This window comes from Amblyomma mixtum, chromosome 10 (assembly GCF_055824585.1).
Source record: "Amblyomma mixtum isolate Tamu chromosome 10, ASM5582458v1, whole genome shotgun sequence".
NCBI lineage: Eukaryota > Metazoa > Arthropoda > Arachnida > Ixodida > Ixodidae > Amblyomma > Amblyomma mixtum.
Genome location: NC_143021.1, coordinates 117535471 through 117549057, shown reverse-complemented (window position 1 = coordinate 117549057; position 13587 = coordinate 117535471). Strand labels below are relative to the sequence as shown.

General features: G+C 51.6%; 1 protein-coding gene across 1 annotated transcript in view; it reads left to right on the top strand.

Annotated features, from left to right (window-relative positions):
• The first annotated feature begins 696 nt into the window (after positions 1 to 696).
• Positions 697 to 13587, top strand: part of LOC149326761 (rho GTPase-activating protein 1-like) — a 121597-nt gene continuing 108706 nt past the window's right edge. The window contains exon 1 of the mRNA XM_089562444.1: positions 697 to 1004. Within this exon, the coding sequence (XP_089418570.1) occupies positions 953 to 1004 (52 nt within the window). The 5' untranslated portion in view covers positions 697 to 952. The remainder of the gene's footprint in view (positions 1005 to 13587) is intronic.

Below are 13587 nucleotides of genomic sequence, written 5' to 3'. Positions count from 1 at the left end.
CAAACCACTGTTTTGCTCCCGTGCTAACGTGACAGCGTTTCTGGAACTCCTCCAGTTAACCTTCGCGGTACATGTTGCGTGGATACCGTGGGTGCGCAGTAGGCGGAGATCGCGGTCGTCTGCAAACCCGAACCAAGCCCGCGGGCGAGTAGCAGACGACGCACAGATTTGCAATGCATGTTCTGTTTACCGAAAGCGCGTCGCTGGGCAAATCGAGCGAGGAATACACATACATCTGTTCATAGTTCAGCCGTGATCAATTCGTGGAAGTTTCATTGCGTAGGAAGGGCGTTGTTTTTAGTGCGACGCGACGCAGCACAGTTTCACATACCGGAAGAGCGACGATTAAGCAGGAAAGGCGGGACGACGAATCAGCGGAAGCTTTGCCGCACTTGTACTTGTTTGTTTGCCACCCTTCTGTAGTGCTCAGCGCTACCCACAAGCCTTACGAGCCGCCCACAGGTCTTCTTTTTGCACCTAGTTCCTCACATCACCGCACGTTAAAGATAACATGTGAAACTCGCAAAAGTGTGGCGCTGCAAGAGCACCATTTTCGGCGTTAGGTGACTAGCAGCGCCACTAAGCAACGGTCTGAGGTTGTGTTGTTTTTAGCTGCGGAGAAAAAGTGAACTTGCGGCCAAACGAGGCTAAATGACACGTCGTGGGAACGCCTTGAATGAACTGGAGGAAGCGCAGCTCAGGCAGGCAGGAACGTCTGTGCCCACTGCCTGTTCCTTCGCTCTGCTGTCCGTAGCGAACGCAACGCCAGCCAAGCAGTAACCGTGGGATTTGCTCCGAAGCCGTGGTGTGTGCGTGCTCGTTTGTGTTGTTCCTTCGGTGACCGTCGACTTCACCGAGTCCCGTGAGTGGATATTCCGGTCGCCGGACGGTCATCTCACTCTGCCAGCGATGAGAACATCCCCGCTCGGATGCGCCGTTTGAAACGGCGAGCATGGAAGACTCTCCGGTTCGCCTCAACGGGCGGAACCGTCGGCGGCTGTCAGGTGGGTTCGCGCATGCTAAAAAGCCCCGAATTCGGCGTTAGGACTAAGCCGATCGTGACATCTCACAGGCTTCGGATTAAACGCCTCGTTGGGACCTAATCCACCGCGGCGGTGGAGCTCCGGAATGCAGCTCACGAATTCCGCAGCAGCCCGATGCGTGCCGTCGCTGCGGAGAGTGGCTCCGACCGCATCGAGCGCTCTTCGGGAGCACTTTCAATGGCGATGAAGCGACTGTTTCGGTTTTGGGGCAACGCGGTTTAATTTCCACCGGTTTTATTGGGGCCGAATGTACCGCAGCCTACTACAAAGCCGTCCAGGCCGTGTCCATGCATGCCGCTGGCCTAGTGCGCGCGGCTCTCGGCATCGCAACACTGAAGTTCACGGCCAGCCGCGGATGCGGGCGGGCTCATCTCTCGGCGATCCCGATGATTACCCCCGCACGTCCGTTCGCTGCGCTCGAACCAGATGTATGCCGTTCGGCATATTTTGTGTACCGACCCCGGGTGTATAATTTCGAAAACTGCGATGAGCAACGGAGCAATCAGACGAGGCAATCTCTCCTCGGTTTTTCAACTAGGTCACCGCAGCCAGACCGTGATTCGCGGGGTAATTGGTGGGGGGTTGTGTACTCGCTTCTGGCACCATCGTGCGGTCGCTGTTCGGTTCGCCGCGCGGCTTTGGAGAACAGAACGACAGTCGCTCTCCCCTGCAGTATGTTGGAAGTGTCGCGGTGCCGCTCCTGTTCCGGCTGCGCGTGGGCATTCTCCAAGGATGAAACCATTGGAGCGTCAAAGAGCTCGTAGTCGTTACGAGCGCGCCCCTGCGTGACTTTTGGCGGGGGCGCGCTCGCTCTCCCGCCGCGCTTGTTTTCGGCACGGTGACGCGAAAGGATGCCTCGTTTCCTGGCGCCCTTCGTGTTTTGATGGCGTGCATTGTCGACAGCGCCCGTACTAAGTGTTACCTGTCGCGGCGCGGCGCGTGCGACGTGTAGAAGCTCGGAACGCGAGCAGACGAAGTCGTGGCGCGGCGCGTGCGGCGTGTAGAAGCTCGGGACGCGAGCAGACGAAGTGTTACCTGCCGTGGCGCAGCGCGTGCGACATGTAAAAGATCGGGACGCGAGCAGACGAAGTGTTACCTGCCGTGGCGCAGCGCGTGCGACATGTAGAAGCTCGGGACGCGAGCAGACGAAACCGAGTCGCGCGCGCGCCGTCTGCGCGATCTCGTTTTCTTGCCGGGTCGGAGCAACTCGAGACCGTGGGAGATTTTGATAGCTGGTTGACCGCGATCAGTTACCGCTCCTTCTCTCGAGCGGTGGGAGGACGTGCTGGCTAGCTCTGACCCCAGACCGCAGGTTTTGGCGCTGGAGTGGGCTGACAAAGTCGTCGAGGGCTGCGTACTCTCAACCACTTAACGCGACCTCTTACCAAGCTCTTTCCGGCGAATAAAATGTTTTACAGTCAATCCGTCGCGAAGGGCACCACAGTGCATTGCGCGCTGTTCGTTTCGTGCATCATGCTTCGGATGGCTCTCGAACGCTGACCTAATTACCTTACGCCTCCCTCATTTTACGGCGGTCGTATCGCCGACTGCCCAGAATCCACGATGCGCAGATAACGGCGATGCTGATAGGACAGCTGCCGAGTTCTCGTAGCGAATGAAAAAAAGCAGCATTTTCTACGGGAACGCGTTCCATTTAACGAGGAACTTCAAAAAGAAAGAAGGAAATTGCACGCATGTCGCGAAATTCGAAACGTGACATGAGTGCATAGTTCAGTTGGTCTTGGTGCATAGTGCCCTTTCGTCTTTTCGCTATTTAGGGTCTTTTTTTTTCCAACGGTGTGAAGGAGTACGTACTACCTTACGATGTATTCAGATGGATGTGGGGAATGCGTGACGTTCGATTCAGAAGAACGCTAGCGGCGTGGTTGTGTTGATTTTCTGTCGTGTTCTCGTAGAGTCAAATATAAACGGCCAGTTTGCTGAATGGCGGTGTTCAGCACGTAACGGAAGAGTGCAGAGTGCTGCCGTCAGCGCTGCTGAATTCTTACGGCGAGAGTACGGAGCCTCCCCTGAACGCTTCAGTGTAAATCTGGCGCTACGCGCCAGCCCTCGTCCGGTTTTCGGTTCACGTTGCTTAATCATAAAAATGCAACAAAAAGGACTGGTTGTGGACTTACCTTACTAGATACGAGTGAAAACAGCGCGAAAGAAGCCCGAAGGCGAAACGAAGAAGGGACAGGAAAGAGCGCTGAACTGGCAACTGAATTTTTATTGAGCGAAACTCGGACATTATATAGGAAGGCAGTGGCAAAGATAATCAGATGCAGTCAACGTCACATGGTGTAAAGAGCCATAAATGGCTCTTTACACCATGTGTCTTATGGCTCTTTACACCTTGTTACGTTCACTGTTCGTAGTCATCAAGTGTACCTCTTTTTGTTATCATCCCTTATTTGATTCAGTTGACTTTTAGCTGCTTGTTCACCCTGTTATGTTTCTTTCGCTTTTATGGCTCTTTACACCATGTGACGTTGACTGCATCTGATTATCTTTGCCACTGCCTTCCTATATATTGTCCGAGTTTCGCTCAATAAAAATTCAGTTGCCAGTTCAGCGCTCTTTGCTGTCCCTTCTTCGTTTCGCCTTTGGGCTTCTTTCGCGCTGTTTTCACTCATATCGCAGTGAACCAACTAGCCCAGCAAAAAGTTCTGCTTGACTACCTTACTAGAACCCGTTTTGCCGCTGTTCTAATCTAATTGGGCCCAGTGTTTAAACGCGAGCTACGCCGAGGACCTGTGCGCCTTTTCCGTGTTCTTTTAAATGCGCAACAGGGCTACCAGACGCCTGCTGTGCTCTCGCGGGGTTTCAACCAAGCTAAGCCACAAGACTATAGCTTAGCTGGTCTTTTTTATTGACTGTCTCGACCACCCTTTGAGTGTGGCGATGCTCCAATTTTCCACAGAATGTGGATAGAGGACGCAGGTAACATATACCGCGGGTGACCCAGCTAAGTGCGCCTACATGATTTTTAAGAAAAAATACGGACCGTCCTATAGGCGCATGAAACGAGCTTGGGGATGAGAGTCGTGTGACCTATAGTCTACTGCAGTATTTTTGCTTTCTCCGAAGTTATTTCATCAACAAAGATGAGTTAGCTGCCGTTTTTCAGGAAGCATCTGCCACTTCCGCATTGAAACTTTTCCAGAAGTGAACATTTATTAAGAGCCACCGCTGTGGCCCAGATGGAGGGCAGAGGGGAGATCTCGGGGTATCTGTTGTTTCAGTTAGCGTCTTCGCTTCGGCGGACGCGGCTGTTGCAACGCGCGTCTCTTCTTTCACTCTTTCCTCTCTCATCTTTGAACTCTCCTCTGTCTGCACGTGGCAGCGGTGGTGGCTCGGCTAGAGCCAGTCGGCAGGCCCGTGCACTTTCCTTTTGATCCTTCTCTCAGTCGCAACAACACACAGCTGGCTCAGTGGTAATGGCGCTCCGGTGTTCGGCTCCTGACCCGAAACACGCAGGCTCGATCGTTCGATCCCGACCGCGGCGGTCGCGTTTCAGTAGAGGCGAAATTCTATAGAGGCCCGTGTGCTGTGCGATGTCAGTGCGCGTTAAAGAACCCCAGGTGGTCGAAATTTCCGGAGCCCTCCACTACGGCGTCCCTCATAGCCTGAGTCGATTTTGAGACGTTAAAGTGAGTGGTTTTTTTTAAAGTGGTAAATGGAAGGAAAAATATTGTTGCTTAGCCCCGGCACCTGCCATCGCTGCTGGAAGCACCTGAGCTGGGGCAGCGGAAATAAAGGATAGCAGGCAGTGTGTAGAAGAGAAAAGAAAGAGGGGAGGGGACAGTAGAAAGGACAGGAGGAGCAGTACACTGACAATAAATTTATCTACATATATACATGATAAATATGTAAATATATACAGGTCAAACGCGCGCACGCACGACACAAAGCACAAAACAGCTGGAGGGGGGGCGTCCAGCTGCTCATCGTCAAAAGAACACGCGGAGCGTCCTGTCACTGCACGAAACCACTTTGACGTTAAACTCCCATAAGCATAGGACATCGGACAAATGAATGCAAAAATAGGAACTGGCGGAAATTTCATGCGTATTTTGCGCATGAGGCACACATCAGGATTAATTTAGATGAGGAAATAGTGTTGCATCGCCGCGATCGCGCGCTAGTGTGTGTTGCAGATGGAATGAAATATACCAGTGGGGTTCTTCGTAACCGTTTTAGGGTGTTTTGTTTCGGGTGGCACTGAATGGTTGTTTTGATCATTGTGACCTGAAGCGATGCGACGCGCCGCGCCTGTTATCAGTCCGACTCTGCTGCGATGAGAGCTGCGCAGCCCACGCATGCGCAGTGGCCGGCGTGGCACATTCTAGAGACGCCGTTGACGCATGCGCTGCTCCGGCGGCAGGGCAACACCAGGGGGGGAACTGAAAGGTCCGCCAATATGTCCGCCATAGTTCGTTTAGGTTCGCCTCTGTTCTGGCCCTCCGTTCGCGCGCCGGCAACGGGGCTAAAAAATAGTGCTTTAACCCAGGTTAAGCCTGGAGGATTGCGAAAGCAACGAGGAGAGAGAGGGGCGATGGAGAGCGCGCGGCGCAGTATGGCCTTTGATCAGCTCCGCGAAATGTCTCGGCGACTCGGATAATGTTGCTTTCGCAACAAAACATTTGGTGCCTGGAACAAGGTCCACTCGCACAGTATGCTCCCGATGTCTGCGAGGCAAGGAGGGTTTAGCGCCGCAGCGCGGTCCGTGATGGCGTTCATACATCCTTAAGATTGGCCGACGCGACGGGGATTAACGAATTCTGCCATCATATCGGAGGCAATCATATCGTCGCTCTCATCAGCTGAGATTTGGCGCGGCTTGTACGTTGTCGTCATCAGTAGCGAAAGGTAATTTATTTTCCCATGCGCATCGCATAACGGTCACGAATAGACTTCCTGCTGTGTGTGCCCTGCAGTGGAGATCAGTGTTGCGTATCTGGAGGGGCACCGCTGCTAGCAGCACCTATGTTGTTTCGCACGAATATTCATTGATTAACCTCGAAAATATTCTCTTCGCAGTCGACTCGTGCTGCAAGATATAGTTGGAATCGTGCGACGATGAATATTGAGAAGGGAGCGAGCTTAAGTTGAGGACAACGCAGGGAGCTATGGAAAGAAAAATGATAGGTGTAACGTTAAGAGATCGAAAGCGGGCAGAGTGGGTGAGGGAACAAACGCGGGTTAGTGACACCCTAGTCGAAATGAAGAGGAAGAAGGGGCGGCTTGGGCAGGGCATGCATTGCGAAGGCAAGATAACCGATGGTCCCTAAGGGTAGCGGAGTGGATTCCAAGAGAAGGCAAGCGTAGCAGGGGGCGGCAGAAAGTTAGGTGGGCGGATGAGATTAGGAAATTTGTGGGAATACGGTGGCCGCAACTGGCGAAGGACAGGGCTTATTGGAGAGTCCCTTGCCCTGCAGTGGGCGGGGTCAGGCAGATGATGACACGAAGACGTGTTCTTTGACGAGCAAGGAGAGGAAACTGTGTATTTCACCTTCCGGTACAGATGCACGAAGGGCAGTTAGCGCCCCCGAGACACCTGTCTTTCTTCCTGAGCCCGTGCTGGCCATTTCCCGCTGACCAGACCGGGCCAAACTCGCCCCGTTGGCGCTGCGGGTGAAACTCGATGCCGGCTCAGACGGCGCTGCTCCCTCTCCGCTTACACGTTCGTCGAAAACACGTACAGTCTTTGTCAAAAGTAATCAGGCTGCATGGTTTTGCTTCTCAGTCGTATATTTAAACTATTATGCTAGCCCTCAAGCTCTACATCTCTGTATGGTAAGGAGAACACCTGTCCTCACCTTCAGATAACTTTTCGACCTTAGAGAAAGCCGTAAAGATTATTCTATACCAATGAGAAGAAAACCATGGAGCCTGGTTACTTTTGAAAAAGGCTGTGCACGGCAACGGGGCACACAGGCGACGAGGAGACACGAGCACCTCCCCCCCCCCCCCCCCCAAAAAAAAATGAATAGAATACACCACAGCTCTTATTTGATTCGGTTTCGAGAATATGGTATACTATACGCACACCTATCAATGAGGCGTGTGGCGCGGCCCAGTGGGCAGACGTCTGTGGAGTTAAAATTTAAAGAAGCCGTTTAACCACGCCTGGTTGTATTGTCACTTTAGCCAAGCCGGTCACTTGTTAGATCACTTTCTTTGTCTGGCTCTGTGGCGAAAAATATGTGTTATGTGCATACGGCGCAAAGCACGACTCGCACCGCGACTGCGACTGCGAGGCCGCCGCGGCTCGACCGCGCTGGGCTGTAGCGCAGGCAGGGAAGACAGTTGGATGCTCATCATCATCATCGTAATTTATTTTACCCTTAAAGGCCTCTGTCGAGGCATTACATAAGGGGGAGGGGCAAAGCAAATACAACTGGGAATAACACGTTAACACAACAAAACATAATGCAATACAATAAAATGAAAAACGATACATCACAATACAACATCGATCAATAATGAATGGCGAAAGGCTGAATTAGGCGGTAACAACAACAAGAAAAAGGATAAGTGCAACTGGGTGAAGTTTGAGACAAATGGGCGGTATCCTTTATTCAGTACAGTGATTAATTAATGCCTGTCGAAATTTAGTTGCGTCGCGCTCGTTAACAATGTAGTCGGGTAGCAGGCTGCAGATTTTATTGCGATTGGAAGAAAAGGTTTATTAAATACTAAGGTCGATCCATGTATACGTTGAATGCTGAGGAGGTTAAACAGACGGCGCGATGTCCTGATGGGAGCTAGTAATAATGTGTTACGAAGATCAGGAAAACTGTAATGTAATTTATGAAAGAGGCAGAGTCGTCTTTATAAATGAGAAAAGTGTCTCTTTTCTCTCTAAATGAAAAGCCACTCTTCTCTCTAAATGAGAAAAGTGGCTGTCTTTATTATTTCTTTTACGAAAGGAAATGGCGCAGTATCTGTCTCACATATGTCGGCGGACACCTGAACCGCGCTGTAAGGGAAGGAAGGAAGGTGGGAATGAAAGAAGAAAGAGAGAAAGAGGTGCCGTTGTGGAGGTCTCTGGAATAATTTCGACCACCTGTAGGAGATCTTTGACGTGCACTGACGTCGCACAGTACACGGGCGCCTTTTGCGTTTCGATGGAGGCGCAACGCGAAAAGCGCCCATGTGCTGTGCGATGTCAGTGCACGTTAGAGATCCCCTGCAGGCGGTCGAAATTATTCCGGAGCCTTCCACTCTCTAGACGTTTTCAGCCAGCCAAACTGCACCGAATAGTTTGACACCCCCTTTGCTCATGTGCGCCCTTGTGGGCCTTGGGAAGGTAGACTGGATCCGGCATTTCCATCGTCTACTTTTCATCGGATGGCTTTGCCGTCGCGACTCTGCAGAAAGCACGTACAGGCGCGGACAAAAGTAAACAGAGCACGCAACTGCCTTCGAATATTATTCACGCGTCACCTAATTGAAATATCGAGCAGTGGTACGAGCATGCTGGTAGAAGAGGTTGGTGGGCTTTCTTGTAGACAAACAACGCTTCTTCATTGCCGATGGAGAGAGCGTGATTGCACTTCGAACGCAATAGCGTGCTCCGTTTACTTATGGCCGCGCCTGTACGGTCCAACGCCCCCAAGTTGCTCGTGGGCTGTGAGGGCCGCCGTATTGGCGGGCCCCCGATGAATGCCGACCACCTTGGGCTCTTTTAAAGTGCGCCTACACCGCAGAGGACACGAGCGCCTTTTTGCATTCCGCCTGCATCGAAATATGCATATGTATACGGTCCCTGCGGCCGGGAGTCGATTCGGCGACCTTTGCTCTTGCAGACCTCTGCAGAACCGTGCCATCCTCCCGTGTGGCAGTTGCCGCGGGTGACGTCGCGGGCATTGTTTGGCTCTCATTTCAGAGTCCGATAGGGCGGTGACGCTAATTGTGCCGATAGCGGAGGCATTCGTCGTGCATCCATCTGCTATCAGCTGCCGGCCTTGGTTTTCGTCTCCTCGTGTAACCTGCTCCAGTCTCGCGTGCGCACACCTTGCCCTTTAGAGAGATTTAACTTAACGTAGAGGTATGCTAGTTTTTATTTATTTATTCATACAACACTGCAGGCCGTTAAGGCCCAAGCAGGAGTGGGTAAACACACAGAGAACTCCGACGACCAGCAGAAGACGACGCCAACAGCAGAATTCAGTAGAAGCGATGTAGTAAATTCGGAGCATGAAAATAAAACAAGTCGCAACAGACAACAGTTAACGGTCAAGTACTTTGTTCAATGGCGGAAAGCACATTCTCGGATACAATCACATGAGGGGGTAGGTTATTCCATTCTGCTATTAGTTCGAGGAAAGAAAGAATATTTAAAGTTACTGGTGCGGGCAAACAAAGGAGATAATTTATGCGGATGGCAGTACCTTGTCACTCTAGTGGTTGAAGATTTCATAAGAGGTCAAGACGCAACTGAGAATGGTACAGTTTAAAGAGGAATTTGATTCCTGCTAGCTTTCTCCAGTACTCTGAGGGTTTGTTGTTGTTCATTCTTGTTAATTCAGATGGGGATTCATGTCGACGGTACCGTCGACATGACTCCCCATGACATGGTTATATATGGCATGACATGACATGGTTATATATGAAGCAAACTGCCGATCTTTGAATGCGTTCAAGTTTGCTAATGTCTTTTTTAGTGAAAGGGTCCCAAACCTCGCATGCGTACTGTAACCTAGATTTGATCAGTGTGTTGTAGGCCAGAAGCTTTACATTGGAGGGGCAGTATTTGAGTCTGTGTCTTAACTGGCCGAGTTTGCGGCGCGCCGAGGCGCAGATATTGTCAACATGAGCGGACCAGCTTAACTGTTCTGTAATCGTTGCGCCCAAATATTTAAAACACTCAGTTTGAGTTATGGGGATCTGCTTGATAGTGTACTGGTGAGCAAGAGGAGACTTTTTGTTTGTGATACGCATGAAAATAGTTTTATCAGGATTCAGTTTCATATCCCAGCGATCACACCAACTGGAAACAGCATTAAGACTTTCATTAAGCACAGCCCGATCATTGCTGTTTTTAACAGCCTTGAAGAACAAGCAGTCATCCGCAAATAATGGAATACTCACGCTTTCATGTATGACGGAGGTTAAGTCGTTTACATAAATTAAGAAAAGAAGAGGGCCTAGGACGCTGCCCTGCGGGACACCAGAATTGACAGAGAGGACGTCGGAATGGTGCCCTTCGAAATCAACAAATTCCTGGCGCTAACCAAGATATGACGATACCCAGTCAACTATACAGTTCGTGGTAAACCCAGCTCGTCAAGTTTGAATAGCAGACCGGAGTGAGTAACCTTATCGATTGCCTTGCTGAAGTCCAGGAATATAACCTTCACAGCATCATGTACCAACTAGGCCCTAGCCGAAGTTTTATTAACGTCAATCTGACCGGAACTATCGAGAAGGGAGGAAAACGGATGATTTGTGGAAACTAGTTGTGTGGTTGTTGACAGACCTTTGCGGAAACCGTGCTGGAAAGGAGAGAGTATACTATCGAGGTAGTCAGTGATGTAGTTGGAAATGATAGGTTCCATGAGTTTGCATGAAGTGCTGATGAGAGATATCGGTCGGTAGTTGGTTAACTGAGAGCGGTCACCTTTCTTAAATACAGGCACGACACGTGCGAGCCTCCAGTCAGATGGGACATCGGCACTAGAAAAAGACAAACGAAAAATGACAACAAGGAACCGGGCAAGCGATTCAGCGCAACGGCGCAGATAAGGCGTTTGGAATACCATCAGGGCCGTACGATGATTTTGGATTCAGATTTAGGAGCATAGAAAAGATACCCTCATAGGATGTAAATTCCGTTCTGCGTACGCAACAGGCACACGTCTCCGCTGGTACTTCTCCGGTGTCGGGCCGTAGGGTGCGTTTTTGTGACATGCACGGTCGATTGTTGTGAGAGGAGAAATGAGTCCGTACCCAGCGCGGACGCGGCGATTTCCAGCGCCGCTGCTTCGGCCCGCGTGGCGGGAACTGAAACGAGCGCAGTCGAGCACTCACATCATCCCTTGGCAGAAAATTTTGCCTACGGCGCTTATGGAATACGTCCGTTTCGTTGCGATCAAGAATCACGCGTTATGTTCCGAAATTCAGTATGTCCTCGTCTTATAGACGTGTATAGCGCCCGGCGACGCTATAAAGCGCAGGCGCTGAGATCGGCGTTCCCGCGCTAGAGGAAAATAAAGATGGACAGCGCGTGCTCGGAGCGCACGCCCGGCACGGCCAGTTCGGAACTAGAAGCCTGCCACGCTGGTCATCTTGCTCTGGTGCTCCGCTGCGACCCCGCAAATCCTCAACACGTGCACCTTCCGGTGCCGATCCCTTACCCGCGATCAGGTGGCCCAGCGCGAGGCTAGAGTTACTGTATATGCTACAGGAACTCTACGCGAGGCATGCACTGCGTGCGCCCTGCTAACTTCGTTGTCCTCGGGTGGGACGCGCGGTCGTAAAACGCCTTCCGAACGCCTACCGGACGCTCTGTGCGCGTCTTTGTAGGGCGACACAGTCTAAACACGAAAGGAGTAAAAAGGGTGTAATGTTGTCCTCTAGCGCACACCCCCTTTTAAAAGGAAGTGCGCTAGAGGACAGCCCCCCTCTGTTAAAACAGAGTATCAAAAGCTTGAAATTGAACACGACACTCTAACCCTATACTCGGGGCGTCATAAGCCGTAGTTGCTCTTGCGCCATTAGACGCGACATAACTGGCTGGTCAAATGTTTAGGGGAATCCCCCGAGGTGGAGTAAGGGAGTGATTACTCACTGACATCCGCCCGAGCGCAGCCATGCGGCTACAAAGGAAAGCTATACAGCTTTCTCAGAAATTTCCTAGTTGATGAAAAATTCGTCCTGGTCCGGGGTTCGAACCCGGGACCACCGCTTCACCGGAGCAGTCGCTCTACCAACTGAGCTAACCGTGACGGTAAGCTTATGGTAGGGCGAGAGCGAATACCGTAAGCTTGCCGTCCTGGTTAGCTCAATTGGTGGAGCGACTGCTCCGGTGAAGCGGTGGTCCCGGGTTCGAACCCCGGACCAGGACGAATTTTTCATCAACTGCGAAGCTTCTGAGAGTGCTGTATAGCTTTCCGTTGTAGCCGTATGGCTGCGCTCGGGTGGATGCCAGTGAGTCATTACTCCCTTATTAATATAACTGGCTGTAGCTTCCTCCCTTCTTACTCTCATGCAGGCGTATTCGTGTTTCGAGTGCAAGAAGTCGTAAGCTATACACCCGTGTCGCACGGGCACGGCTGAAATCATTTCAACTCCCTTCGACCGAGGTATACTCTCGAGGGAGATGCGCACCGTGACGGCAGTCCCCAACGGAAGGAAGTTTAAAGAAGTTCCTAGCGAAAGGAGATTGTCCATCTCCCCCAGTACGCTCGTTTCCAACATGCAGTAACGTTTTTCTTCAATAATTTCATCTTTGCTATAGTAATTAATTTTTGTCGCATGCAATACGTATTCCAGCTCGGTTTTCTGGCGACAGCACTGCACTCTAGTACTAGGCACTTGGCTTGCCTTGATTGTTTTGGTCTGTCACACCCGAGCGCGCATCTCCAACGTGCAGCATTCCTCCGTGCCATGTAGCGCTATAGTATATATATGGTGGGCGACGCATTCGCGCAACCTCCGACATCGAAGCGTCAAAGCGGAAGATTCGCACAGTCGCAATCCATTGCCCAGGCTTTGCTCAATGCCGCGCATGGTGTCCGCCAGAGCGGAGTGAAGCGCTGTACGAGTCAACATGTTCGTTGTGTTCAGCAAGCTCGTTTTTTTGTTGCGAAAGCAACACTACGCGAGTCGCCGAGCCATTTCGCGGAGCCGAGGAAAGGTCATACTGCGCATGCGCGAGGAGCACTGACGTCACACGGCGGACAGCTGGCGCGCCGCCGCCGTCGCTGCGCGGGTGAAGGTGGCGCCGCTAGCCACCATAGCGCCGCCGCGCTCGCCAGTTGCGCATGCGCAGTAGCGGCGCATGGCTAGCCTGCCGGGGCCGCCGCCGCTGCCGCGCGCTCTCTATCGCCTCACTCTCTCTCGTCGTTGCTTTCGCAATCCTCCAGGTTTAACCAGAGCTAAACCACTGCCCATTTTTTTAGGTGACAATTGCATTTTTTGGGAAAAAAGAAGTATAAGAAAAATTCAGTTCAGCTTCGGACGTTTTTCTTTTAGGTCTTCGTACTGAATGAACAGCGCCTAATGAGCCCCTGGCGGACCCTCTGAGAAGCTCGGTGCAGGCCGTGTGACACGGCGACAACTCTTTTTAGGCGAAACTCCCTTGCGCTCCTTTAGGTCAAGGAAGTTCAAGGGAGCTCCGAGTCGGCCGTGAGACAGGGGAATTACTGGGCCGTGACGGAAGTACTTCGCTTTATAAGGCGGGAGCTGTGTGCATGTCTCATATGAAAACAAAAGGCAAAATTGTACTTAAAGTTACTCTCTTTCAAGCGTTTCGACTACTGGTTTTGTGGGAAAAAGGTGCACACAGTTGTACCAATGGCCGTAAAAAGACCTT